Source organism: Daucus carota, chromosome 1 (genome assembly GCF_001625215.2).
Source record: "Daucus carota subsp. sativus chromosome 1, DH1 v3.0, whole genome shotgun sequence".
In the NCBI taxonomy this organism is placed as follows: Eukaryota; Viridiplantae; Streptophyta; class Magnoliopsida; order Apiales; family Apiaceae; genus Daucus; species Daucus carota.
In genome coordinates this window covers 10,239,079-10,266,659 of record NC_030381.2, presented here as the reverse complement: position 1 = coordinate 10,266,659, position 27,581 = coordinate 10,239,079, and the positions used below count along the sequence as shown (strand labels likewise).

The 27,581-nt window shown below is 42.2% G+C and overlaps 1 protein-coding gene across 1 annotated transcript; it reads right to left on the bottom strand.

The window, feature by feature from the left end:
- Positions 1–6,053: 6,053 nt before the first annotated feature.
- On the bottom strand, positions 6,054–6,713 carry LOC135151202 (uncharacterized; the record flags this gene model as incomplete). Its single annotated transcript, XM_064088948.1, has 1 exon — positions 6,054–6,713. A coding segment is annotated over one exon (660 nt), but the record flags the coding sequence as incomplete, so codon positions are not given.
- Positions 6,714–27,581: the final 20,868 nt, after the last annotated feature.

Below are 27,581 nucleotides of genomic sequence, written 5' to 3'. Positions count from 1 at the left end.
CGACATTTGTTCAAAATGGGAAACTCCACCCGAGATGGTTAGTATTGACCCTAGGCCCAATTTTGAGAGTCATGTAGGTGAATCACCAACATTTGACTCGTTGTTCCATCATTCGCTTAGTGCCTTAGGGAAAGACGAAATCGTTTCGCACATCATTCCTAGTGATTTATCTCATGACCAAAATTTCATTGTCTCTAATTTGCTTGATAATAAAGAAGCATTAAGTTGGTTTAGGAAAAACATTAGTGATACTTGTCATATAGGGATGAACGATTGTCACATGCTAGAGAAAGTCTTTGTGCCTAAAAATTTTCGTACACATTTTGACTCTTTCTCGAAGCTTCCTCCCATATTTCCTTCCGGAATCGGCTGAAGTGGTTCCTCCTTCGAACCTTCCCTCATGAAATTCAGGTATGGGGAAGTAAATGTGTGAGTGTGTGGGTCGTGTTAATGCTTCGTTCGTTAATAAAAATCCCATTCATCTCCTATTCAGGTATTTTTCCTCTTTACTCTCTCATTTCAATTCTCTCTTTTGCATACATTGAGGACAATGCATGATTTAGGTATGGGGAGGGCTTTAGTGTAATTCTTAAAAAATGAAAAATCCTAAAAAATGAAAAATTAGAAAATTCCAAAAATAGAGATACTTTTAGCTAAGTTGTCTTTCCCTCACTCGAACTTTAGGAGTAGTTGGTGTTTAGCATGTTTTCGTAAAGTATATGTATGTAGTGTCTTTTAGATAATTTGAATGTAGTTGAGTAAGGTTGTCTTTTTGAAACTTGTATCGACCGATTTGTACTTTTAATTCCAAGATGGCACACACATTTGCACAAGACCTTTATGGAGAGATTGTCTAGTGATATTATTCGATACCTGAGAGAGAACCCACATGTTGAAACAATGTCGAATCGAACCTTTGCGAATAAAAAAAAGAAAAGAAAAAAAAAGATAGAAAAAGAAAAGGAATAACTACTTCAATACCCATTGTTCTTTATAGCTAAAATCTTTAGATAAATGGGCAAAAGTAGATTGGCTAGTCTCGTTTTGTGGCCTTTGTTACTCGAGCAATTAAGTCCGTCGGGGGATTTCAAAACCTAGTGCCCTAAGACCGTTTGGTTTGGGAGTCACTGACCCAAAGCTCGTTACATGGGTAACACTGTTTGCCTAAGAAAACGGACAAAATAAAGTCAATGCAAAAAAAAAAAGGAAGAGAAAAAAAAAAAGAAAAAAAAACAGAGAGAAGAATAAGAGTTTGTGAAGTTTGGCTAGATATTTGTTTCGATAGAGATTGGGTCAGTTCGAAATTGGTTGAAAAAGAGAAAGTGTTCTTAGACAATTAGGATCCATCAAAGGCCTTAAATTACTTACACTCCTTGGATTTCTAGTAAATCTTTGTGTCGATGCTAGTAGATTAGAGACAACTGTATCTTGATTATTAGTAGATGAGTCTTTAAGTCGTATTTTCCTTAAAAACGCTTTTTGTTAACACCAACGAAATTAGAGTAGAGTCGAGTAGACACTTGCTAGAATGTTTCGAAGATTTTATGGGTATATCTTCTGTAAACCCTTAGGAGACAAAACTCCTCTTGTAGAGATCGTCTACGAGTTTAACGGGTTGGTGAACCTAAAATCACCCGTCACGCCTACGAAAAGGAGCCTAGGAATCGCATCTAGTTCTCTTAGTTTATTTCTTTTCTTTTGATTTTTACTCGAGGACGAGCAAAAGATAGGTATGGGGAAGTTTGATTAGTCCATATTTTTGCATATTTAAGTGCCTATTTTTTTTGTTTATTTTCGTAGTATTAATCGCTTATTTATTTTATTTCAGGAAATTGTAGATAAATAAAGAAAGAAGAGAAAATGCAAGAAAAAGAAGAAAAGGGAAAAGAAAAGAAGAAAATCAAAAAGAGTTGGCAAGTAAGGGGGCACATGGAGGGCTATGATCTACCCAACACACATGGCACATGGATGGACAAGATTTAGCCACCCTACCCCTAAACCCTAATTCTTTAGTTATAAATACCCCCTTCTCTTTACTTGTAAGAACCAACCTAGATACCTACTTTTTTTAACCTAGTCATTTTCCATAGCTAGTATGTTAGATAAATTTACATTTTGCTAGTCCCAATTTCTTTTCCAAGTTTGTAACCACATTTCATTTTAATGCAAATTTTATTTAGATCTACTTTGTTTTGTTCCCTTTATAATTTTTTCTAGCACTCCTTTCTACCCCTCTTTGAATCTCAATATTAAAGAGGGTTTGATTGGTTAGATTAGTGTGTTAAAAGCTTCTTTACTCGTAGATTTAATTTTCGAAGTGGATTAAGATCTAGCATAAAAAATAATTTGTGCGGGGTTTTAATTCCTTAAGTCCAAGAAACACACGATTAGCAGCCTTCTGTTTTCTTTCTCAAAGTAGCTTCCTCTGTTTTTAATTACAACACACGCATTCCCCTGTTCTGTTTATATTCTGTCGAGTTACCACTGAGTCAACTCGCCCGCGTTCACCGAGTCACAGCGTTTTCTGAGTTCTTGCTTTGTTAAATCACTGAGTTGGGTTTGTTGTTTTACCGAGTCATCATCCGAGTATAACTGAGTTTTTAGTCGATTGTTGTTTCTGTTTTTATTGAGTCGCAGCGAGTTCTGGGTTTTGTTTGGAGTTGCTTGCTGAGTCGATTTGTAAAGCATAGTACTGAGTTCATGTTTAATCAGTCTGTTAGCTTTGCTTCTTTCGTTTTTATTTGTGATTTTGCTGCTATGTTTTCGAGTTCATTTCTGTTTATTTTGAGTCCGAGTTGTGAGTCTTGTCTTTTTGGTTCTTGAATTTGTAGCCCCGAGTACTGGTTTAAAATCGAGTGGTGACTTGCCTGAGTTTAGTGATTTGTGGGTTGCTGAGTTTTCCTTGTGTAGTTTAGTTTCTGTTTATTAATTCACCGAATGTCTGCTGTATTAGTTTGGTTTAGTGTTTGCTTTGATTCTTTTAGAAGCAGAGTAATAGTCTAAGTCATAGTAGCTGAGTTGGTCTTCGAGTCTGTCCGTTTTCAGAGTCGAGTCCTTTAGTTATGCCCGAGTTTCACTGAGTCGATGCTGGTTGTTTTTTTTCGATGTTTTCTTTTATTGTTTTTGTTTTTGTTTCTTTTATATATTTGAATCACTTTGTTACGTCTATTTGCCTGGTTTTGTTTTATGATTAATTTCTTGGCCAGATTCTCTTTTTATTGCTGCAGTGTCATTCATTAGCCGTAGTTCATTTATTTTGTTTGGCAGCTTGTCTCGTCACTTAGTGGATTAATTCTTTTAATTGATTTTGGTAATTAATTTGGTTAAGTAAGATTAATTAGATTAAAGCTTATAATGATTGAAATTAGTTTTTAGATATACTCACTTTTCACAACTCAAAATTGTTCTAATTCGCCTAGGTTAGAAATTAACGGATCGCGAAAATTATTTTAATCTCTGTGGACGAATCTAAATATATTAAAACGGTGATCGTGCGCTTGCGATTATTTCTAGCACATCAGTAACTCCATGTCTGAAGGGTAAATTACCCTTCTTGGAGTCCTGCATGTTAAAACGAGCTAATACGTCATCTATGTAGGGCTCCTGAGATAAAGCCAACATCCTTTTCTTGCGATCCCTTATAAGTTTGATCCCAAGGATGTATGCTGCTTCACCTAAGTCCTTCATTTCAAATTGTTTGAACAACCATGCCTTTATTGAAGACAACATCTTAACATTGTTTCCAATGAGTAAAATGTCATCAACATAAAGCACTAGAAAAACCACTGCATTTCCCTCACATCTCTTATACACGCATGCTTCGCTTGGACATTGATCAAATCCATATGACTGGACTGCCTGATCAAAGCGAATGTTCCAATACCTAGAAGCTTGTTTAAGTCCATAAATAGACTTCTTCAGCTTACAAACAAGATGCTCTTGGCCTTCTTTAATGAATCCCTCTGGTTGCTGCATATAGATGGTTTCCTCAAGATTTCCATTAAGGAAAGCTGTCTTGCTGTCTTGACATCCATTTGCCAAATTTCATAATCGAGATGAGCTGTTATAGATTGACTTAAGCATGACTACTGGCGAAAAGGTTTCCTCATAATCGATACCTACTTTCTGAGTATACCCTTTCGCAACAAGTCTTGCTTTCCAGGCTTTCACCTTTTTGTCTGATCCCCTCTTTTTCTTGTAGACCCACTTACATCCAATAGGTTTTACACCTTTGGGTGGTTCCACGAGCTCCCAGACCTGATTAGAATACATTGATTCCATCTCAGAATCCATTGCCTTTTGCCAAAGACTTGCATCTTTGTCCTGTATTGCCTCTTCGTATGTCCGGGGATCATCATCATGTTCACCAGAGACACAGTTCGAAGACTCTCCCAAAAACATGAATCTGTCGGGCTGTCGAACAACCCTCCCACTACGACGAGGAACTGGTGCGGTATTAGTGACCGGTTGCACAGTCTGCTGTGGTTGTTCTACTTGTACTACAGGTCCATTATTCGTCCCTCCCACTAGTTCCTCTAAAACGATACTACTCTTGGGTTTGTGATTCATTATATAGTCTTCCTCTAAGAATCTTGCATTGGTGCTAACAGTGACATCCCAATTCTTAGGACTATAAAATAAATAACCTTTTGTTCCCATGGGGTAGCCTACAAACAGCTTTACTTTTGTACGAGATTCTAGCTTAGTCGCGTTCTAGTTCAGCACATGTGCTGGACAACCCCATATCCGAATGTGTCTCAGACTCGGTTTGTCCCCGGTCCACAATTCTAAAGGGGTTTTAGGAACCGACTTAGAAGGTACTAAGTTCAGAAGATAAGCTGCTGTCTCTAAGGCATGTCCCCAAAAGGACTTGGGTAAATCCGAATAACTCATCATCGATCTAACACTCTCTAAAAGAGTCCGGTTCCTTCTTTCTGCTACACCGTTCTGCTGGGGTGTGCCTGGTGCAGTCAACTGGGATTCTATCCCATTCTCTGATAAATATTCCCTGAATTCCCCAAGCAAGTATTCGCCACCATGATCAGATCGTAGTGACTTGATACTTTTATTATGTCGCTTCTCCGTTTTAGCTTTGTACTCTTTGAATTTCTCAAAGCACTCAGACTTACGGTGCAACAAATAAACGTATCCATATCTAGAATAATCGTCAATAAAAGTGACGAAATACTCATAACCACCTCTTGCTTGGATATTCATAGGTCCACATAAATCAGAGTGAACCAATCCTAACACTTCTTTGGCTCTATTCCCCTTTGCCTTAAAAGGCCTTTTGGTCATTTTACCTTCCATGCAGGATTCACAAACTGGAAATGGCTCCACTGCCAATGAGCCTAAAGGCCCGTCTACTACCAGTCTTTGAATCCTCCTCAAGTTAATATGACCTAATCTCAAGTGCCAAAGATATGTTTGGTTCAAACTAGAAGGTTCCTTTCTTTTATTAGAGGTAGAAGATGTGTTGTTCAATACCCTATGTTGTAGTTGCAGTGCGGGTGACTAGGATTAATTATATACAAATTGTCTTGCAATGTACCAGAACATATAATCCGTTTATTCATCATAATAGAAACATTACGATCCAAACAAACATTATAACCATCCATAGCAAGTTTAGAAACCGAAATCAAATTCCTTCTAAAAGAAGGTACATAAAGACAATTGTTCAAAACCAAAATCCTATCAGAACCAAAAGATAAATGAATAACTCCTACTGCAACTACTGCTACTTTCGTAGCATCTCCCATGAACACGTATATCTCGCCATCTCTAAGCATTCTGGATTGCTGGAACCCCTGCATAGAGTTACAAACATGATCAGTGGCTCCAGTATCTACACACCAAGTGCTCGTAGATATAGCCGCTATAAATGTTTCTGTAACTAGAGAAAGAGACATACCAGTATTGTTTGTCTTCTTAGGAAGAGGACAATCCTTTTTCCAGTGACCAGACTGCTTGCACCGGTAGCACTTCCCTTTAGGCTTTTTCACACCACCTTGAACTCCCACTGCCTTCACAGCTTTCTGTGTCTGAGCCTTTTTCTTCTTCTTATTGCCTTTCGGCTTAGAGGAAGAACCTTTCTCAGCCACATTCACTTGAACACTCTGGCGAAATAATCCTTCAGCTGCCTGAAGTTCTGTCAGCAGTTCCGCAAGACTATACTGCCTCTTGTTCATGTTGTAATTCAAGCGGAACTGCTCAAAACTCTTGGGCAAGCTCATAAGGATAATGTCAATCTGGGTTTCGCCGTCAAGCTCTGCACCAAGGATCTCTATCTCATTCAGATGTGACATCATCTTGAGAACATGATCCCTTACAGGTGTACCTTCAGCCATCTGAGTGTTCATTAAAGCCTTCATGGCTACTTGCCTAGCAGCCCTATTCTGATCTCCAAAAAGTTCCTTGAGATTAAAGAGCATATCCGAAGCAGTGGCCATAGCCTGATGCTGATGCTGCAAAACACCCGACATTGCTGCCAGAATGTAACATCGCGACATCTCATCAGCCTTTGTCCACCGCTTATAATACTCTTTCTCCTCATCAGGAGCATCAGCAGCGGGCTGCTCAGGCTTGGGTTCATAAGTGCAAAACTTGTACTCCTCAGCAGTCAACACAATGTCCAAATTACGTTTCCATTCAATATAGTTAGGTCCGGTAAGTTTGTCATCCTTAAGTATGGTGAACAGTGGATTAAACCCCGTTATATCCTGAGAATCATGCATGAAAAAAATCACATTACACATAAAGAAGGGTGCATAAAAAATTAAGTCCTATTGGTTCCTCTAACAATTATTAAAATTAAATGCACTAACGTTTAAACACCATAAGTTTCTGGTACGTCACGATGGGTGACATGTATACCACCTAAATTTGTTTAAACGTTACTTCGGTCCTATTACTAAACAATAAGCCACGTTGGGGTGGTCTATATTATTTTTCATAGCTAAGTGTATACCATCATCAAATCTTAAATTACCCGAAACCTATGGAACTTGGTACGCCACGATGGGCGGCATGTATACCTTCCAATATTTCTCGAATAGAATACTTCAATTCAATATTCGTGTCTGGTTTGACTTCTAGGCAGTGGAGGAGTCACATCGGTCTCACTTAATACCCATAAGCCATAGAAATCGCCCCAAATCAGAGATAAAGAAAATTCGTATCTATTCGTATTAATTCAAGAAGTTTGTTCCAGTAATATCTATAACATTCTAGGCACCATAAATTACATGCCACGATGGGTGACGTATACATAATTTATATTCGCCTTATATGTTAATTTACATACAAACAATGATGGAGACCATGGGATTTAATACCATATTAACTCCCTCTCCCACTTAGAATTTACTTTGAGGATTTTAATCTAGATGCATCGCCCTATGTTATTTCTTCGAAGTCCACATGCATACTATCATGGTTATAGCAACATAAAGAACACATAAAGAACACATAACATGGCAGCATACTAGCATGATTAAAGCATTAATTAAAAACATCCCTATGTCCATGTCATTCTAGCATGCGAAGGGTTAGTATCACATGGCATAACAACATTGACAAGAAACACATAGTAGCAATAATCAAGAAAAGGCAGAAATTATGTAAAACATAATGAAACACATCCACTATTATGGCCCCGGAAAAACAGCTTCGAAATCATCCTTCGAAAAATTCTGAAAATCTTCGAGAGCCCGTTTGGAGGCCTAAACAGCCTCAGAACGCCCTGAAAAACTGCACCAAATGGACTATGTCGATTTGGAGCCTGTCCGTCTAGTTCTGCCGTCCCCGAAAAGGTATTATGCGCCCAAATCGGACATCGTATGCAAAAGTTACCCTAAATAGCAGCGGCAACAGATCGCAGCAGCGGAAGATCTCTGTTTCTTGCAGCCCCGTTGATCAAACAATTACATACAAATTGTACAGGCGAACCAGCCTATTCTATTACATCAGATCATAATCTAAAACAATTACAAATTGAATTACAAGATTAAACTATCACGATCAACCCTCGTGATTTACAACAGCCACGATAAACCACGTGGAATCCAAAAATAACAGAATAGTTAAAACACGGCCATAATAGTGGACAACGACCTGCATCACAGAATCACTATATACATGCATATATAATCATGACATGGACTACATATCATAAATCGCAGAACCGCAACCTGGCTCTGATACCATTGTAGGAACAATGGGATCTTGGCCCTGCGTTTTATGATAATTATTAAAAGTTCGAACAGAATATTAACCTTAATCGCTACGGCGCAAGCGATTCAAATCCACGTCTTCTACTGTATTCCTTGATTATCCTTGGACGAAGTGTGTCCTTCGATCTCCCAAGGTGTGCCTCTCCTTAAAGCTCCGAAAACCCAAAACCCTAGCTGTCTCCTTGAGAAAAACGTCTGCCTCTCTCTGACTCTAGGATTAATTCGTTTTGGTGTGTCTTTCAGCTTTAGGAGAACGAGAATATATATAGGCTACAGCAGGGATCATGGATCATTAGGTCAGGCCTTCTAATGACATTCCGGGCCAGGCCCAATGTCATTAAATATTAATTCTATCCACTAAAGAACTAATATTTGCACTACCTTTCCTAATTCCGTAAATTAATTATTTAATTCGGCTCCCATATTAATTGCTTATAAATTCCCCATGTTTAAGATATCGCATGTCCATTAATTAAATTAATTTCTGACAATTAATTCAATTAATATCTTTTATCCTTGATCATCCACTCAACCTTATAATTATGCAAGAACAAATCTGCCTGCAGGACTAAAGCATAATTATCTTTATGAGCTTTCAAGAGGACATCATCACCCGAATATATTTTTCGGACACGGTTTCCTTTTATAGTCAATATCCCACTCTGTATATAATGTCATTGCCCAATACATAAATTCGTAATTTAAAATAAATTACTTAATTTATGAGTCAAGGCATGTGCATTAAATACAAGTGTCAATCACTATATCCGGATTAAGAACTTAAGCATTAATAACATCATAGAATCTTTGTTCTTTATTGTCAGAATTAAAGAAACAATTATTCTACTATTTTGATCCCGTTCAATATACACAAAGTATATAAGTATTATTCAATAGTCAAGATAAACTATTTCCAAATAATACTTCAGCCGTTCCAGTGGTTTGTCTAACACCACCTCGACTGTGAACCCTTATTATATTATATAAGGAGTCTGACAATCTAATCTTCTGCTATCCCATTTGATACTAGATTGTCTACAATATATAATATACAGACAATGTGAAAACATGCATTCAAGATCCTCAAATAATTGTTATATACTTCAAACGAATATTTCAGTATAACCCTAACACAGATTTTGTTGGTGACCTTGATTTTGTTTTCCAGACTACCAGCAATGAACCTGACAACACACAGGTTCATATCCAAGCTGACGAATTCATTCAACAAACTCTTTCTTCTACAAACACTGCAATCAACACTACTACTCAACCTATTCGTAAGATTGCCAGAAAGAGAAGTTCAAGCAGTTTGACGAGTCAACCCGCAGCTCTGTCTTCCATTAAGAAGCCTAGGTTGGAAGCCCTGGAGACATCTGCAGCCTCATCCTTGCCTTCCCAAAAAGGCTTTGACCTAGAACAGGCAATGAAACAGTCTCTGGACTCATTCTCTCAACAGAATGAAGCCATTGAAGTTGATCGCTCTACCACGGTACCCTGTACAGAGTCAAGCACTGCGCTAGCACTCACGCTAGTGCAAGACCAAACAGATACACAGGTTACTATGTTTACTGATTGCACAGATTTTCAAAACCAGTTTATAATGTATGAAAACTTTTCTGATCACAATTTCTTTTCTGATCAGGCGGTACTGGGCAACGTGCAAGTAAACTTGCCCTCACAGGCTTCCGGAGGACAATTTGTTCCTCCACTACCTTTGAACCCATCTCAGGGGGAATTGGTAGTTTATACAGGTACAGCTGGAAGAGTGCAAACAATGAGTGATGAAAGGCAAACATCGAGCGATACACATGCACGTGAGGCTAGTGAAACAGCTATGAGTGTACGTGAGGTGAGTGCACACACTGACCCAACTCTGTTTGAGGAACAAATGTCTAAGCTTAAAGCTGAATTAGCCCGGATGATAGCTGAAAATGAGAGGCTAAAGGGTGCACAGTTGGTGACCCTAGAGAAGAAAGCTGATGAAAGGCCATCCAGTTCTTCCAGGGATGAGCTTAAAGAAGAGATTCATGAGTTGACTGTCGAGATGAGATCTAATCATGCACTGTATATGGCAAAATTTGATGATATCGACAGAAAACTGGATCAACTCCTAAAGAACTCAAAGTCAGATGCTGATACCTCCAGAGAGGATCCCTCAACTAAGGGGGAGAATAGGGGAGATAGAGGAGATGGAGACAAAGGTGACAGGGATGACAGGGGAAATAGTTCAAATCAAAGCAACAAAAACAATACTTCTGAATCTGCTCCTGACAATTCTGAAAACTCAAAAGGCAAAGAGCCGTTACATCAATCTGATAATGTCTTCAATTCTGACAATTATGATGATTATCCGCAAGACATGGATGATGATTACGTCTTCGATGCTACATACCGTCAAGCAGAGGAAGAAGGCAAATTTGAGGAGAGCTATTTATTCCAGGATGAAGAACCTGTTGATCCTGAACACGAAGAAAATGTCCGGAAGTTTAAAGCTGAGAATGAAGCTAGGAAGCGTAAGCTTCGTGATTACCAGAAACTTCTAGAGGACAAATTGATAACTGAAGAGCAAATCAAGAAAGAGAAGCAGAAAATCTATGATGCTGCGTGCAAGCAGAAGAATCTTGATATAAAAGGAAAGTTGGAAAAAGCTGGGACATCGCAAAGAGGATTTTCAATGGACCTCAAAGGGAGCCTTTCAATGACAGAAAGTTCTTATCTCTGATCTACGATCTTCGAGAGGTAAACCCTGACGAGGATATCTTTATGCATGCCTTCGCTTTAGAAATTGATTACTTGACTGTTGGAGTCAATAACTTGCTAGAACAGTGGGAGCTGATTGTATATACACAGAGAAATGGTTCATTTAGGTTATCTGTTGAATTTCTTATATCATTCTCTGTATCTGAGCTCTGGGTACTTCGCAATAAGGTAAAGCGATGCTCCAACCTGAACGAACTCCTTCGTGACAAGCTATTGAATTGTGCTGTCTTCAACAGTCCACAGGTTGTCAAGAATCCATATTGTGTAAAGTTCGTTCACAAGGAGCTCTTAAGCACTGTCTATCTGAATGAAGAGGCTTTATCAAAGTATGCTGCTAAGCAACTGGCTCTAGCATCCACTCTACTTCGAACCAAGGGCTTCGCTTCTAAAGCCAAGTCTGATGCTGATGATGTGATTCTAGCTTACTGCACCCGAAGGAATATTTCTCAATATTTCCGGAGGATGAAGAATGTTACAAAGGCTCATCCATCGGACTTCCGGGAAGACCCTGTAGAGATGGAAGTATTACATCAACTGGCTCTGGCAAGGGAACGTAAGAAGCGTGGTGAGTCCACTACATCAGAAGTGCCAACCAGAGAAGAACCGTCAACTCCTGTCCTTCACAGTTCAGATATCGAAGAAGGAGAAGTTGATCTTTAAATTTGATAAGGAATTTTTAATATATGTTCAGTAAGAACATCCTTATGTAATCTAATGTACTTGTTTGAATTCTGGTGAATGTTTAATGAAATACCAGAAACTTTTTGCTATTTACAATTCATGTTTAATCCTTTGTCTTATCAGTTAGTTGAGTTATCCTCTCGATAATTTGCATGTTATGTTAACAAACAAATAGGGGGAGATTGAAAGGCATATGTTTAGCCTATTTGTATTTAAGAGTATCAACTCAACTCTGATAAGAAAGAAAGTAAATAGCAAGCACTATTGAAGGAATCCGTACGAAGAACGTCAAGTGATTTATTAAAATCATATGTCTGAAGAATTTCAGGATGCTGCTGCACACCACTGAAAGAAGTTCATTAATATGTTAAAGCATCAGTGTACAAATAATATTTTGTAGCACGTCCAGAAGTCCAGAAGGTATAAAGTTTTAATACTTTATTTATTCAGAAGATTCCAAACTATTTCTACTTATGAAGAAGAACTACGAAGACAAAGACTCGACGAACAAGCCACTTCCCAAATGTTTAATTGATAAAGAATATTTGATTCAGCTAGATACAGATGAACCAGACAGTACATTTGTGTGTCAGCTACTCAGATTAAATATTCTGCATCAACAACAGGTGGTCGTTCAATCAAGACAAAGAATCAGATCTTTTAAAGGAAGTCAGAAGACCTGCTGCTGAAGAAGTGCTCAATATAATTATTCTTTTAATTAATTCACATCTCAAAATAATTATATAAGTTATGTAATTTATTTATTAAATTAATTCACACTCGAATTAATTTAATTTATGAATTTATATAATTAATATAATTAAGTGGATAATTATTGGATTAATTATATAAGGAAAATACATTTTTATATGGTTTTTGGGCACGGTATGACAATCAATTGTATGACAATCTAATTGATTGTCATACCGCACCATGACTTGTGCCTATGTCAGACGACATGACAAACCATTTGGTTTGTCATACCGAATGATTAAGGCATGACAATGGTGATTGTCATACCGAAATCACAAGGTATGACAATCCCTTGTTTTGTCATACCGTTTGTCATGCTACTCTACCTTAGCCACCAAGTATCAATTGTCATACCTTCCCACTGATTGTCATACCGTTTGTCATACTGTTGTCATACCTATTCTAAGAGAGCATGACAATGCTTGTAATTGTCATACCTTCCCTTGGTTTGTCATTCTGATTGTCATACCTTTCCTTGGTTTGTCATTCTGATTGTCATACCTTCTCTTAGATTATCATACCTTCTCACTTGTGCCATGACAATGCTTCTAATTGTCATAGCACTTGTTTAATTGTCATAGAGCTTCCTAGAGTTGTTATGCCTAGCTTTGTCATAATAGTTCAAGGGTTTGCCTATATATATGGCTTCACCACTTCATTTGTAAGTTGTTCATTGCATTGTAAAGCTTTCAAGTTGTCCTAAACTTGCTATTGTTATATCCACAGTTTTCTGTGCTTTGATCACTTGGTTGTTTTAATCCGCTAAGTTAGAATACTTCCTGTCAAATTTATTCTACGAACTAGTGGACTTTAAAACGAACCATATTAATTATATAACGACTTAGAAATTGTTATATTAATTAATTTAAATCTGATTAACAAGTTATACACCAATCAGATTATTCTGCCGCGATTATTTTGTGACGATTGTATTCAACCCCCCCTTCTACAATCGTATCTGGACCTAACATATAATATAATAAAGGTTCACAGTCTAAATGGTGTTAGACAAACCACTGGAACGACTGAAGTATTATTTGGAAATAGTTTATCTTGACTATTGAATAATACTTATATACTTTGTGTATATTGAACGGGATCAAAATAGTAGAATAATTGTTTCTTTAATTCTGACAATAAAGAACTAAGATTCTACGAAGTTATTATTGCTTAGGTTCTTAATCCGGATATAGTGATTGACACTTGTATTTAATGCACATGCCTTGACTCATAAGTTACGTAATTTATTTTAAATTACGAGTTTATGTATTGGGCAATGACATTATATACAGAGTGGGATATTGACTATAGAAGGAAACCATGTCTGAAAAATATATTCGGGTGATGATGTCCTTTTGAAAGCTCATAAAGATAATTATGCTTTAGTCCTGCAGGAAGATTTGTTCTTGCATAATTATAAGGTTGAGTGGATGATCAAGGATAAAAGATATTGATTAAATTAATTGTCAGAAATTAATTTAATTAATGGACATGCGATATCTTAAACATGGGGAATTTATAAGCAATTAATATGGGAACCGAATTAAATAATTAATTTACCGAATTAGGAAAGGTAGTGCAAATATTAATCCTTTAGTGGATTGAATTAATATTTAATGACATTGGGCCTGACCCGGAATCTCATTAGAAGGCCTGACCTAATGGTCCATGATCCCTACTGTAGCCTATATATATTCTTGACACCAAAACGAATTCATCCTAGAGTTTGAGAGAGGCAGACGTTTTTCTCAAGAAGACAGCTAGGGTTTTGGGTTTTCGGAGCTTTAAGGAGAGACACACCTTGGGAGATCGAAGGCCACACTTCGTCCAAGGAGAATCAGGGAATACAGTAGAAGACGTGGATTTGAATCGCTTGCGCCGTAGCGATTAAGGTTAATATTCTGTTCCAACTATTAATTAATATCATAAAACGCAGGGCCAAGGTCCGATTGTTCCTACAATGGTATCAGAGCGAGGTTGCGGTTCTGCGATTTATGATATGTAGTCCATGGCATGATTATATATACATGTATGTAATGGTTCCGTGATGCAGGTTGTTATCCATTATTATGGCCGTGTTTTTAATTCTGTTATGTTTGGATTCCACGTGGTTTATCGTGGCTGTTGTAATTCACGAGGGTTGATCGTGATAGTTTAATCTTGTAATTCAATTTGTAATTGTTTTAGATTATGATCTGATGTAATAGAATAGGCTGGTTCGTCTGTACAATTTGTATGTAACTGTTTGATCATCGGGGCTGCAAGAAACAGAGATCTTCCGCTGTTGCGATTTGATTTCGGGGGTGCTGCACTGTTTTGGCCATAACTTTTGCATACGATGTCCGATTTGGGCGAACGAGCACTTCTCGGAGACGGCAGAACGAGACGGAGCTTGTTAAACCTGGGCTTACTTGGTTGGGATGTTTTCGAGGCTGCTTTTGGAATTTTTTGAGGCATTCTGAGGCCGTTTAGGCCTCCAAAGCTGTTATTCCCGGGGCCATAATAGCGGATGTGTTCAATTATGATTTACATATCCTTGATTATTGTTATTATGTGTTTCTTGTCTGTGTTGTTATGCCATGTGATACTAACCCTTCGCATGCTAGAATGACATGGACATAGAGATGTTTTCCCATTAATGCCCTAATCATGATAGTATGCTGCGATGTTATGTGTTCATTGTGTTGCTATGACCATGATAGTATGCATGTGGACTTCGAAGAACTAACATAGGGCGATGCATCTAGATTAAAATCCTCAAAGTAAATTCTAAGTGGGAGAGGGATTTAATATGATATTAAATCCCATGGTCTCCATAATTGTTTGTATGTAATTTAACATAAAGACGAATATAAATTATGTATACGTCACCCATCGTGACATGTAATTTATGGTGTCTAGAATGTTATAGATATTACTGGAAAAAACTTCTTAAATTAATACGAATAGATACGAATTTTCTTTATCTCTGATTTGGGGCGATTTCTAAGGCTTATGGGTATTAAGTGAGACCGATGTGACTCCTCCACTGCCTAAAAATCAAACCAGACACGAATATTGAATTGAAGTATTCTATTCGAAGAAAATTGGAAGGTATACATGCCGCCCATCGTGGCGTACCAAGTTCCATAGGTTTCGGATAATTTAAGATTTGATGATGGTATACACTTAGCTATGAAAAATAATATAGACCACCCCAACGTGGCTTATTGTTTAGTAATAGGACCGAAGTAACGTTTAAACAAATTTAGGTGGTATACATGTCACCCATCGTGACGTACCAGAAACTTATGGTGTTTAAACGTTAATGCATTTAATTTTTAATAATTGTTAGAAGAACCAATTGGTCTTAATTTTTAATGCACCCATCTTTATGTGTAATGTGATTTTTTCGTGCATGATTCTCAAGATAAAATGGGTTTTAATCCACTGTTCACCATACTTAAGGATAACAAAGTTACCGGACCTAACTATATTGAATGGAAACGTAATTTGGACACTGTGTTGACTGCTGAGGAGTACAAGTGTTGACCTAACTTATGAACCCAAGCCTGAGCAGCCCGATGTTGATGCTCCTGATGAGGAGAAAGAGTATTATAAGCGGTGGATAAAGGCTGATGAGATGTCGCGATGTTACATTCTGGCAGCAATGTCGGGTGTTTTGTACCATCAGCATCAGGCTATGGCCAAGAGTTTTGAGCAGTTCCGCTTGAATTACAACATGAACAAGAGGCAGTATAGTCTTGCGGAACTGCTGACAGAACTTCAAGCAGCTGAAGGATTATTTCGCTAGAGTGTTCAAGTGAACGTGGCTGAGAAAGGTTCTTCCTCTAAGCCGAAAGGCAATAAGAAGAAGAAAAAGGCTCAGACACAGAAAGCTGTGAAGGCAGTGATAGTTCAAGGTGGTGTGAAAAAGCCTAAGGGGAAGTGCTACCGGTGCAAGCAGTCGGGTCACTGGAAAAAGGATCGTCCTCTTTCCAAGAAGACAAACGATACTGGTATGTCTCTTTTTCTAGTTACAGAAACATTTATAGCGGCTATATCTACGAGCACTTGGTGCGTAGATACTGGAGCCACTGATCATGTTTGTAACTCTATGCAGGGGTTCCAGCAATCCAGAATGCTTAGAGATGGTGAGATCTACGTGTTCATGGGAGATGCTACGAAAGTAGCAGAAGTTGCAGTAGGAGTTATTCATTTATCTTTTGGTTCTGATAGGATTTTGGTTTTGAACAATTGTCTTTATGTACCTTCTTTTAGAAGGAATTTGATTTCGATTTCTAAACTTGCTATGGATGGTTATTGATAAGGGTCTGAAATTGGCCCTAAAAATTATTGGGTAATTTTGAGCCCGGGTCTGATTAAAGGCCAGAATATAAGGCCCGGATTCTGGGTTTATCACCCAAAATTCGTGGCTAGCAGATTGAGGTTATATAAAAGGCCCGTTGGGCATTCATGTTTGAGAAACATGGGTTGGCCAAACTCAAGGCACGAGCCCCCAGCCCGGTCAGGGCCCAGAACTCGAATCCTAGTCCCACTAGGAGTCTGACTGACGAGTCCAGGACTCCGAGAGTCTTACAAGAACTCTGAATTTCGTGGATAACTATCTAGAGTCCTAGATAACCTCCAACAGCTCAAGATAAGGATCAAGGATCAGTCCTATCCTATCTCTGACTCAAATACCTATTTTTACTAGGACTCTAACACCAGGGATCCTACTTCTAATCAGTCTCTAACCCTGAGACATCTATATAAAGGGCTCTACCCCTCCAAAATAGAACTACGTTTTTTGACTTGATTCTTCACCCCGCTGAAGATACGTAGGCATCTCGTGAGGACCCGTCTGAGTTCCGACTCGCGAGATCAGTTAAAAAGCACGAAGCTCACCCCTCGATTTTTGATCCATAACATTTGGCGCCGTCTGTGGGAAGAAGACAACAACCATGGTGTCCACCAGATTACGCTCAGAAATTCATGCACCTTCAAACGGAGACAACACCGCAACCCAGGATCCACCCTTGTCTCAGGTCACCGCTGGAGCCTCAAATCCCGTCACCACCACACCACCAGTCACGTTGACCCTTGCTAGCAGTGGCACAACCACCGCTGCTCAAACCTCGATTCCTATGATTTTTGGCACGCTGCCCCCTATGACTAATGTTGTGGCCACAACCACTGATCATGGGACTCATTACTCAACCGTTGTGACGACCACAAGAGGACCAACAGATGAGTATGTAGTTTATACGGACGACTCTTCTGAAGATTCGGAGAGGGACTATGATATTCCCCCACGAAGGAGGAGAGACGGAAACCAGAGCCGAGGCTCCCAGCACAACACCAGGCCGAATAACCCCGAGTCCCGTCGACCCACGGACCAGGAGTACGAAGCCAGGATTCGAGCTTATGAACAGGAGATAGCTCAGTTGAGAAGAGACAGGGCGGCACACCAGACCAGGCAGCCACCACCCGAACCTCGGCAACAAACTGAAAACCCTCAGAATGCAGGTATGAATAGAATTCACTTGTTGGCTGCAGGTGATCCAGATAATCCGATCCCCCCTTTCACCGAGGAGATCATGGCAGCAAGGATTTCTCGAAAGTTCAAGTTGCCCACAATTAAGGCGTATGATGGAACGGGTGACCCCGCGAATCATGTACGAACTTTCATGAATGCATTGCTGTTGCAACCAGTCACGGAGGCCATTAAGTGTCGAGCCTTTCCCCAAACTTTGAGTGGGATGGCACAACACTGGTATAGTCGACTACCCCCTAACTCTATATCCTCGTTTGGAGATTTGAGCCGAGCTTTCATAGGCCAGTTTATTGGAAGCAAGACCCACGCTAAGAGTTCAGCCTCATTGATGAACCTTCATCAAGGCAGGAACGAATCCCTCAGAGACTATATGAATAGGTTCACTAAGGAGGCGCTCAAGGTCCCGGATTTAGACCAGAAAGTAGCCATGATTGCCCTACAGCAAGGAACCACGGATGATAATTTCCGCCGATCACTAGCCAAGAGGGCCCCTGAAAATATGAATGAGCTCCAGGAGAGGGCCGGGAAGTATATCAAGGCTGAGGAAAGCCTGAAGAAATCTCAGAATAACCAGGGACCGACCCCGAACCCAAAGAAACGTGGAAACGACACCGAGTACAACACGGATAGTAAGTATTCAAAGACAGGGGATGGTGATAAGTCCCCCACCAAAAAGAAAGCAGGACCGAGGTTCACTGAGTATGCAAGGCTGAATGCCCCTAGGAGTCAGATCCTGATGGAAATTGAGAAAGATGAAAGTGTTCGATAGCCGAAGCCTATCAGGACTGACCCCAAAAAGAGAAACAAGGACTTGTACTGCAGGTTTCATAAGGATACAGGATATAAGACGGATGATTGTCGGCAGTTGAAGGATGAGATCGAGTTTTTGATCCGAAAAGGCAAGCTATCCAGGTATACTAGGGATACGGACAAGAATCCCCGTGACAATGAACACCGTGGAAGAGACAACGATGATAGGAATAAGAGAAACCAGCCTAGAGGGCCTGTGATCAATGTAATCTCTGGAGGACCGACCGCAGCAGGCCTATCTAGTAACTCACGAAAAGCTTATGCTCGTGAAGTGATGTACGTTGTTGGAGAGCCCCCGAAGAGGGCAAAAATTGAGTTTGCTCTAGCATTCGACAATTTAGATCTTGACAGAGTTAAATTTCCCCATGATGATCCTTTGGTAATCACCCCGGTGATTGGAAACTCTTCTGTAAAAAGGGTACTCGTTGACAGTGGAGCCTCAGTAGATATCTTATTTCATGATGCATATGAGAAGATGGGATATTCTGATTCGCAATTGACACCTTCAGATATGCCTATATACGGCTTTAATAACGTGGAGACAAAGATTGAAGGTATGATCCAACTACCCGTGACAATGGGCACCGAGCCTAGACAGGCCACGTGTATGCTGAATTTTTTGGTCGTTAAGGCTTCATCAACCTACAATGCTATCCTTGGGAGGACTGGGATACATGCTTTTAAAGCAATCCCATCCACCTACCACTTGAAGATCAAATTCCCTACCAAGAATGGGGTGGGAGAAGAGATAGGAGATCAAAAAATGGCTAGAAGTTGTTATGTGGGGGCTCTGAAATCTGGAGGGACCGGGGGGCAAGTTCTCCCAATTGAGGACTTGGATGTCCGAGAGGAAGAGGAAAGGAGAGGAAAGCCAGCTGAGGACTTGGTTCCCTTCTCCCTATATCCAGATGAGCCCGAGAAGGTGCCCTATGTAGGGGCGTCGCTCCCTGAGGATATGAAATCCGAATTTGTGAAATTCTTGAGGAACAACCGGGATGTGTTTGCTTGGACCGCAGCCGATATGCCAGGGATTGATCCCCTCTTTATGACACACACGCTTAACGTAAGCCCAGATAGAAAACCCGTGAAACAAAAGAAGAGAAGTTTTGCCCCTGAGAGGCAGGAAGCCATAAAACAGGAGGTCGATAAGCTTTTGGAAGCAGGTTTTATAGAGGAAATCCAATTCCCAGAATGGCTAGCCAACCCAGTCATGGTCAAGAAAGCTAATGGAAAGTGGAGGATGTGTGTAGACTTCACAGATTTGAATGATGCTTGTCCTAAAGACTGTTTTCCTCTCCCAAGAATAGATACTCTGATCGATGCTACTGTTCGCAAAAATCTACACGCAAGCGCATGTGATCACAAGTAATATATTAAGTTCGTTCCCACAGAGACTGGTGAATTAAGAATACGCACCTATGCAACAATGTATGAGCAATTTTCACTGCTAAGACAATTAACAAGGAAGTGTTCTTTTATACTAATAACTAAATTTACTAATCAAAATCAGAATAGGAAAACACATGGGATTCTAACTTCATTATCGAATTCATCTAGAATTGAAATTACTGATTAACATGTGACTGTTAATCCTAATCAGACAACACGAAGGTAATACATGCCAACTCTCGTTGCACACATATCATACCAATCAAAATCCGCAATTAAGACAGAAATCTCATGGACACCAACAAAGCTCAGACCCTATATCTCTATAGCGGTAGTGTAAGCAGATAGGTTTAAAAGCAAGTCGTCTATCGTGATTACACAGGGTGATAAAAATAGTTCAAGTCTACCACAAATTATGTTTCATTCGCATAATCCTATGTTTACATGGCATAGTTCTAAATTCAATCATCCACTCTCGCTTCAGAAAGAATTAACAAACAACTTAGAAGTTAGCTACGCTTCTAAGAAGAATAAGCACGGCGCATGCAAAGAAATCAACGTACGCCACAAAATCAAGCAATTAATATTCGTTACTAGACTACATCGATAAATCCATTAGAATCCCATGAAGGCGGTTAGTTCATAATCGAACTAATCGACATCATGGGTTCCAATGAAAACATGATAAATAAACTACGAGAATTAAACGGAATAAAAATACTTGAATTAATAATAAAGAACACAACGTTACAGATTTGATGTTCACGATCTCGCTCGAAACTGTCACTTCCTCGCGAAGAACGATCCAATACAAACTGATAATGTGCTTGATTACAAGAGAAAAACTGATAAAACTATATTACGATATTCTACGATACAAAACTACTTCTTCGAGGCCAGGGTTTTACACATGAGAAAATAAAGTACATTGACCAAGTCAACCGGGCCTCGACCGCTGCTAAAATCCATCAGAAAAGCTTCAAAAATCAGCCCGGAACACTTCTGCTGGGCGCAGCCGCGCTAAACTAGCGCAGGCGCGCTAGTGGAACAGGCTGTAGCGCGGGCGCGCTAGGCACTAGCGCGGGCGCGCTAGTTGTTATGGATCAAAATTCGAGGGGTGAGCTTCGTGCTTTTTGACTGATCTCGCGAGTCGGAACTCAGACGGGTCCTCACGAGGTGCCTACGTATCTTCAGCGGGGTGAAGAATCAAGTCAAAAAACGTAGTTCTATTTTGGAGGGGTAGAGCCCTTTATATAGATGTCTCAGGGTTAGAGACTGATTAGAAGTAGGATCCCTGGTGTTAGAGTCCTAGTAGAAATAGGTATTTGAGTCAGAGATAGGATAGGACTGATCTCTGATCCTTATCTTGAGCTACTGGAGGTTATCTAGGACTCTAGATAGTTATCCATGAAATTCAGAGTTCTTGTAGGACTCTTGGAGTCCTGGACTCGTCAGTCAGACTCCTAGTAGGAATAGGATTCGAGTTCTGGGCCCTGACCGGGTTGGGGGCTCGTGCCTTGAGTTTGGGCAGCCCATGTTTCTCAAACATGGATGCCCAACGGGCTTTTTATAACCTCAATCTGCTAGCCACGAATTTTGGATGATAAACCCAGAATCCGGGCCTTATATTCTGGCCTTTAATCAGACCCGGCCTAAAAATAACCCAATAATTTTTAGGGCCAATTTCAGAGCCATATCATTTGCCCCCCAACTTTGGATAAGTTTCGTAGAAACTTTTCTAAAGTTTTAGAGCATCTCAGACGACTTTTCAAGCCTTTTCAATCACTTCTCGGGCCTATTCTGAGTAAGGTCAGCCATCTAGGCCGATTCTAGACTTTCCTTAGTCGATCCGAGGCATTTTGGGGGTACATCAAGTGTTCTGGGGCGCTTTTTGAGCGTTTTCCGGGCGCTTCCAGGGCGCCAGACCTCGCCCAGGTCGATTTAGGGCGCTCAGGGCGTCCAGGTCGACGCTGACGCGCAACTCGGGCGCACCTCGGGCGCTCAGGGGCGCTCGACCTCGCCCAGGTCGATTTAGGGCGCTCAGGGCGTCCAGGTCGATGCTGGCGCGCAGCTCGGGCGCTCATGGGCGCTCGACCTCGCCCAGGTCGACGCTCGCGCGCACCGTGGGCGCACCTCGGGCGCTTATGGGCGCTCACGGTCATTAGGTGTTTTTTGACACCCAAGTCAGTTGTCGACCTCACCCAGGTCGATTTAGGGCATCCTTGGTGCCCAGGTCGACGCTGTTGAGGTCCTCAGGCGCACCTCGGGCGCTCGTGGCGCTCCTGGGGCGCTCATAGGGCGCTCCCAGGGCGCTTCTCGGGCGCTCTCGGGCGTTAGGTGTTTTTTGTCACCTAAGTCGATTGTCGACCTCACCCAGGTCGATTTAGGGCATTTTAGGTGCCCAGGTCGACGGTGGTGAGGTCCTCAGGCGCACCTCGGGCGCTCTTGGCGCTCCTGGGGCGCTCATAGGGCGCTCCCAAGGCGCTTCTCGGGCGCTCTCGGGCGTTAGGTGTTTTTTAACACCTAAGTCGATTGTCGACCTCACCCAGGTCGATTTAGGGCATTTTAGGTGCCCAGGTCGACGGTGGTGAGGTCCTCAAGCGCACCTCGGGCGCTCTTGGCGCTCCTGGGGCGCTCATAGGGCGCTCCCAGGGCGCTTCTCGGGCGCTCTCGGGCGTTAGGGGTTTTTTAACACCCAAGTCAGTTTTCGACCTCACCCAGGTCGATTTAGGGCATCCTTGGTGCCCAGGTCGAAGCTGGTGAGGTCCTCAGGCGCACCTCGGGCGCTATTGGGGCTCTCGGGGCGTTCATGAGGCGCTCCCAGGGCGCTTCTCGGGCGCTCTCGGGCGTTGGGTGTTATTTGACACCCAAGTTAGTTTTCGACCTCACCCAGGTCGATTTAGGGCATCCTTGGTGATCAGGTCGAAGCTGGTGAGGTCCTCAGGCGCACCTCGGGCGCTATTGGGGCTCCTGGGGCGCTCATAGGGCGCTCTCAGGGCGCTTTTTGGGCGCTCTCGGGCGTTGGGTGTTATTTGACACCCAAGTCAGTTTTCGACCTCACCCAGGTCGATTTAGGGCATCCTTGGTGCCCAGGTCGACGCTGGTGAGGTCCTCAGGCGCACCTCGGGCGCTATTGGCGCTCGTGGGGCGCTCATAGGACGCTCCCAGGGCGCTTATCGGGCGCTCTCGGGCGTTGGGTGTTTTTTTGACACCCAAGTCAGTTGTCGACCTTACCCAGGTCGATTTAGGGCATCCCTGGTGCCCAGGTCGACGCTGGTGAGGTCCTCAGGCGCACCTCGGGCGCTATTGGGGCTCCTGGGGCGCTCATAGGGCGCTCTCAGGGCGCTTTTTGGGCGCTCTCGGGCGTTGGGTGTTATTTGACACCCAAGTCAGTTTTCGACCTCACCCAGGTCGATTTAGGGCATCCTTGGTGCCCAGGTCGACGCTGGTGAGGTCCTCAGGCGCACCTCGGGCGCTATTGGCGCTCGTGGGGCGCTCATAGGACGCTCCCAGGGCGCTTATCGGGCGCTCTCGGGCGTTGGGTGTTTTTTTGACACCCAAGTCAGTTGTCGACCTCACCCAGGTCGATTTAGGGCATCCCTGGTGCCCAGGTCGACGCTGGTGAGGTCCTCAGGCGCACCTCGGGCGCTCTTGGCGCTCCTGGGGCGCTCATAGAGCGCTCCCAGGGAGCTCGTTGGCCGCTCTAGGGCGCACTTGGATGTTGCGCGCCTTTTGGCACCTAAGTTGATTGTGGAGCTCACCCAGGTCATCAGATGCACTTAGGGCGCTTGCAAGGCGCACTTAGGGCGTTGGGTCCCCAAGCGCTCCTCGGTTGTTCTAGGCGCTCCTGGGGCGCTCATAGGGCGCTCCCAAGGCGCTTCTAGGGCGCTCTCGAGCGTTGGGTGTTTTCCAACACCATGTTGATTGTCGACCTCACCCAGGTCGATTTAGGGCGTGTTGGGAGCCCAGGTCTCCATGGTGAGTGTTATCAGGCACTCCTCAGGCGTTCTTGGCGCTCCTGGGGCGCTTATAGGGCGCTCCCAAGGCGCTCATTGGGCGCTCTCGAGCGTAATCATGTTTGATTATGATAGACCTAGTTCAGGTTGATCTAGGAGTTTAGAAGGCTTTTAAAGCCGAGACTCGCTGTGTCTAGTTAGCTTATTGTCTAATCGAGACTAGTTTTTTATTTGTTAAGTCAAACAATAATCCCTTAGGCATATCATAGGCCAATCTCTTAACTAAGACTGAGCCATGGCATGTGTTTTAGGGGCCATTTCTAGGCTTATTCTATAATGGGGTTGTATTAGGCTTTCTCAGGCTAAAGCTTGGAAGGATCAAGCTGAGGGCCACAGAAAGACCATAGAACCCCTGTTTCGAGTTGATTAATTCGTTGTAGATAAACAAATACTCAAGGAAAACATTGAAACATTAGATATGGAACAATCCTCGAGAAATTTTATTGAAACTATAGTAGAAGAGATAAATAACTGAAATCAAGAAAGTTTAAAACTAAATGACAATGGTCTATCAGACCTTATTCAATGGTGATCTACTTACTAAGACAATCAAACATAATAAATCTTCAAGTTGGTGGCGTGCCAACTCCTTGGAACCTTGGCTCCATCCAGGGTCTGAAAGTTGTACGAGTCGCGACTAGTGACACCACTGCTTTGGCTCCATAAGCTAACTGAAAGACTTCAAGTCTTGAGTCTCCACAGACTTTTAAGTTCTTGATTCTCAGAGTTCTAGCTAGTCCAAGGCACGCCAATAAGGCTTCACATTCAGCCTCGTTATTTGTGGCCGGGAAATCTTGCTTTGTAGAAAACTCAATGACGAACCCATCAGGGGTTTGGAGCACAAGCCCTGCACCATTTGTTTTTGAAACTTCGTCAAAAAGCTCATTAAGTTTCTCCTCTTCTTTGGGTTCCTCTACCCTACTCTCCTGCCCCCCGACTTCCTGGTTGTCAATGGTGCATTTAACTAGGAAGTCAGCCAGAGCTTGAGCTTTGATTGCCACCCGTGGCTTGTATCGAATGTCGAAATTTTCAAGCTCTACTGCCCACTTAATCAATCTTCCACTAGCCTTCGGGCTATGCATTATCATCCTAAGGGGTTGGTCAGTCAAGACTTCGATCTTATTTGTCCTCAGGACTCTGAAAGCCTCTCTCAGGCGCTCAAGGTGATCAGCTTTCTTCAAGCTCTTCACTAGCATATCATTGACATAGACCTCCACGGTCTTCTCATTTAGATGCTTAAACATCTTATTAGCTAAGCGCCAATACGTGGCTCTTGCATTCTTAAGATCAAACGCCATAACCTTTTCTGGTTTACCTCGGAACAAGGAGATGGGAACCAATTCCTTAATTGATAGAACCTGCCCCCCGACTCCCCCGGGTTTCAAGGCTGCAACATAACAACTCCTGGCCATTTTCTGGTCTCCTTTTTCTTCTCCTACCCCGTTTCTTGTGGGGAACTTGATTTTCAAGTGATATGTGGATGCTATGGCTTTAAAAGCATGCATCCCTGTCCTTCCTAGGATAGCGTTGTAGGTTGATGAGGCCTTAATGACCATAAAATTCAACATATAAGTGGCCTGTCGTGGCTCTGCTCCCATGGTTACTGGTAATTGGATTATTCCTTCAATCTTGGATTCTACTCCGTTGAAACCATAGATCGGCATGTTGGACGGTGTCAACTGTGAATCAGCATACCCCATCTTTTGATAAGCATCATAGAAGAGGATGTCTACAGAAGCTCCATTATCAACAAGAACCCTCTTAATAGATGAGTTTCCAATAACGGGAGTTATGACCAACGGGTCGTCATGGGGGAACTTCACCCCTTCTAGATCAGAATCATCAAAGGTTAACGCAATCTCGGTCTTGGCCCTCTTCGGGGGTTCTCCAACGATACACATCACTTCACGAGCATAAGCTTTTCGTGAGTTACTAGACAAGCCTGCTGCAGTCGGTCCTCCAGAGATCATATTGATCACGGGCCCTCGAGGCTCGGTTCTCCTATCATGATCATCATTGTCCCTATCGCGACTATCATTGTCATGGGGATTCCTATCTACATCCTTAGTATACCTGGACAACTTGCCTTTCCGGATCAAAAACTCAATCTCATCCTTCAACTGCCGACAATCATCGGTCTTATGTCCTGTATCCTTATGAAACCTGCAATACAAGTCCTTGTTTCTTTTTTCGGGGTCAGTCCTAATTGGCTTCGGCCATCGAACTCCTCCCTCTTTCTCAATTTCCATCAGAATCTGACTCCTAGGGGCATTCAGCCTTGCATACTCAGTGAACCTCGGTCCTGATTGTGACTTTTCACCATCATCCCTTTTCAAATACTTGTTATCAGCATCATATTCAGTATCGTTCCCACGCTTCTTAGAGTCCGTGGTTGGTCCCTGGTTATTCTGGGATTTTCTCATGCTTTCCTCCGCCTTAATATACTTCCCGGCTCTCTCTTGGAGCTCATTCATGTTGTCAGGGGCCCTCTTGGCTAGTGAGCGGCGGAAATTATCATCCGTGGTTCCTTGTTGAAGGGCGATCATCGCTACCTTTTGGTCCAAATCCGGGACTTTGAGCGCCTCCTTAGTGAACCTATTCATATAGTCTCGAAGGGATTCGTTCCTGCCTTGGTGAAGGTTCATCAACGAGGCTGAACTCTTAGCGTGGGTCTTACTCCCAATAAACTGTCCTATGAAAGCTCGGCTCAAATCTCCGAACGAGGATATAGAGTTAGGGGGTAGTCGACTATACCAGTGCTGAGCCATCCCGCTCAAGGTTTGGGGGAAGGCTCGACACTTGATGGCCTCCGTGACTGGTTGCAACAGCAATGCATTCATGAAGGTTCGTACATGATTCGCGGGGTCACCCGTTCCATCATATGCCTTAATAGTGGGCAATTTGAACTTTCGAGAAATCCTTGCTGCCATGATTTCCTCGGTGAATGGGGGGATCGGGTTCTCTGGATCACCTGCAGCCAACAAGTGAATTCTATTCATACCTGAGTTCTGAGGGTTTTCAGTCCTTTGTCGAGGTTCGGGCGGTGGCTGCCTGGCCTGTTGTGCCGCCCTGTCTCTTTTCAATTGAGCTATCTCCTGTTCATAAGCTCGAATCCTAGCTTCATACTCCTGGTCCGTGGGTCGACGGGACTCGGGGTTATTCGGCCTAATGTTGTGCTGGGAGCCTCGGCTCTGATTTCCATCTCTCCTTCTTCGTGGGGGAATATCGTAGTCCCTCTCTGAATCTTCAGAAGAGTCGTCCGTATAAACTACATACTCATCTGTTGGTCCTCTTGTGGTTGTCACAACGGTAGAGTAATGAGTCCCATGATCAGTGGCTGTGGCCACAACATTAGTCAGAGGGGGCAGCGTGCCAAAAATCATAGGAATCGAGGTTTGA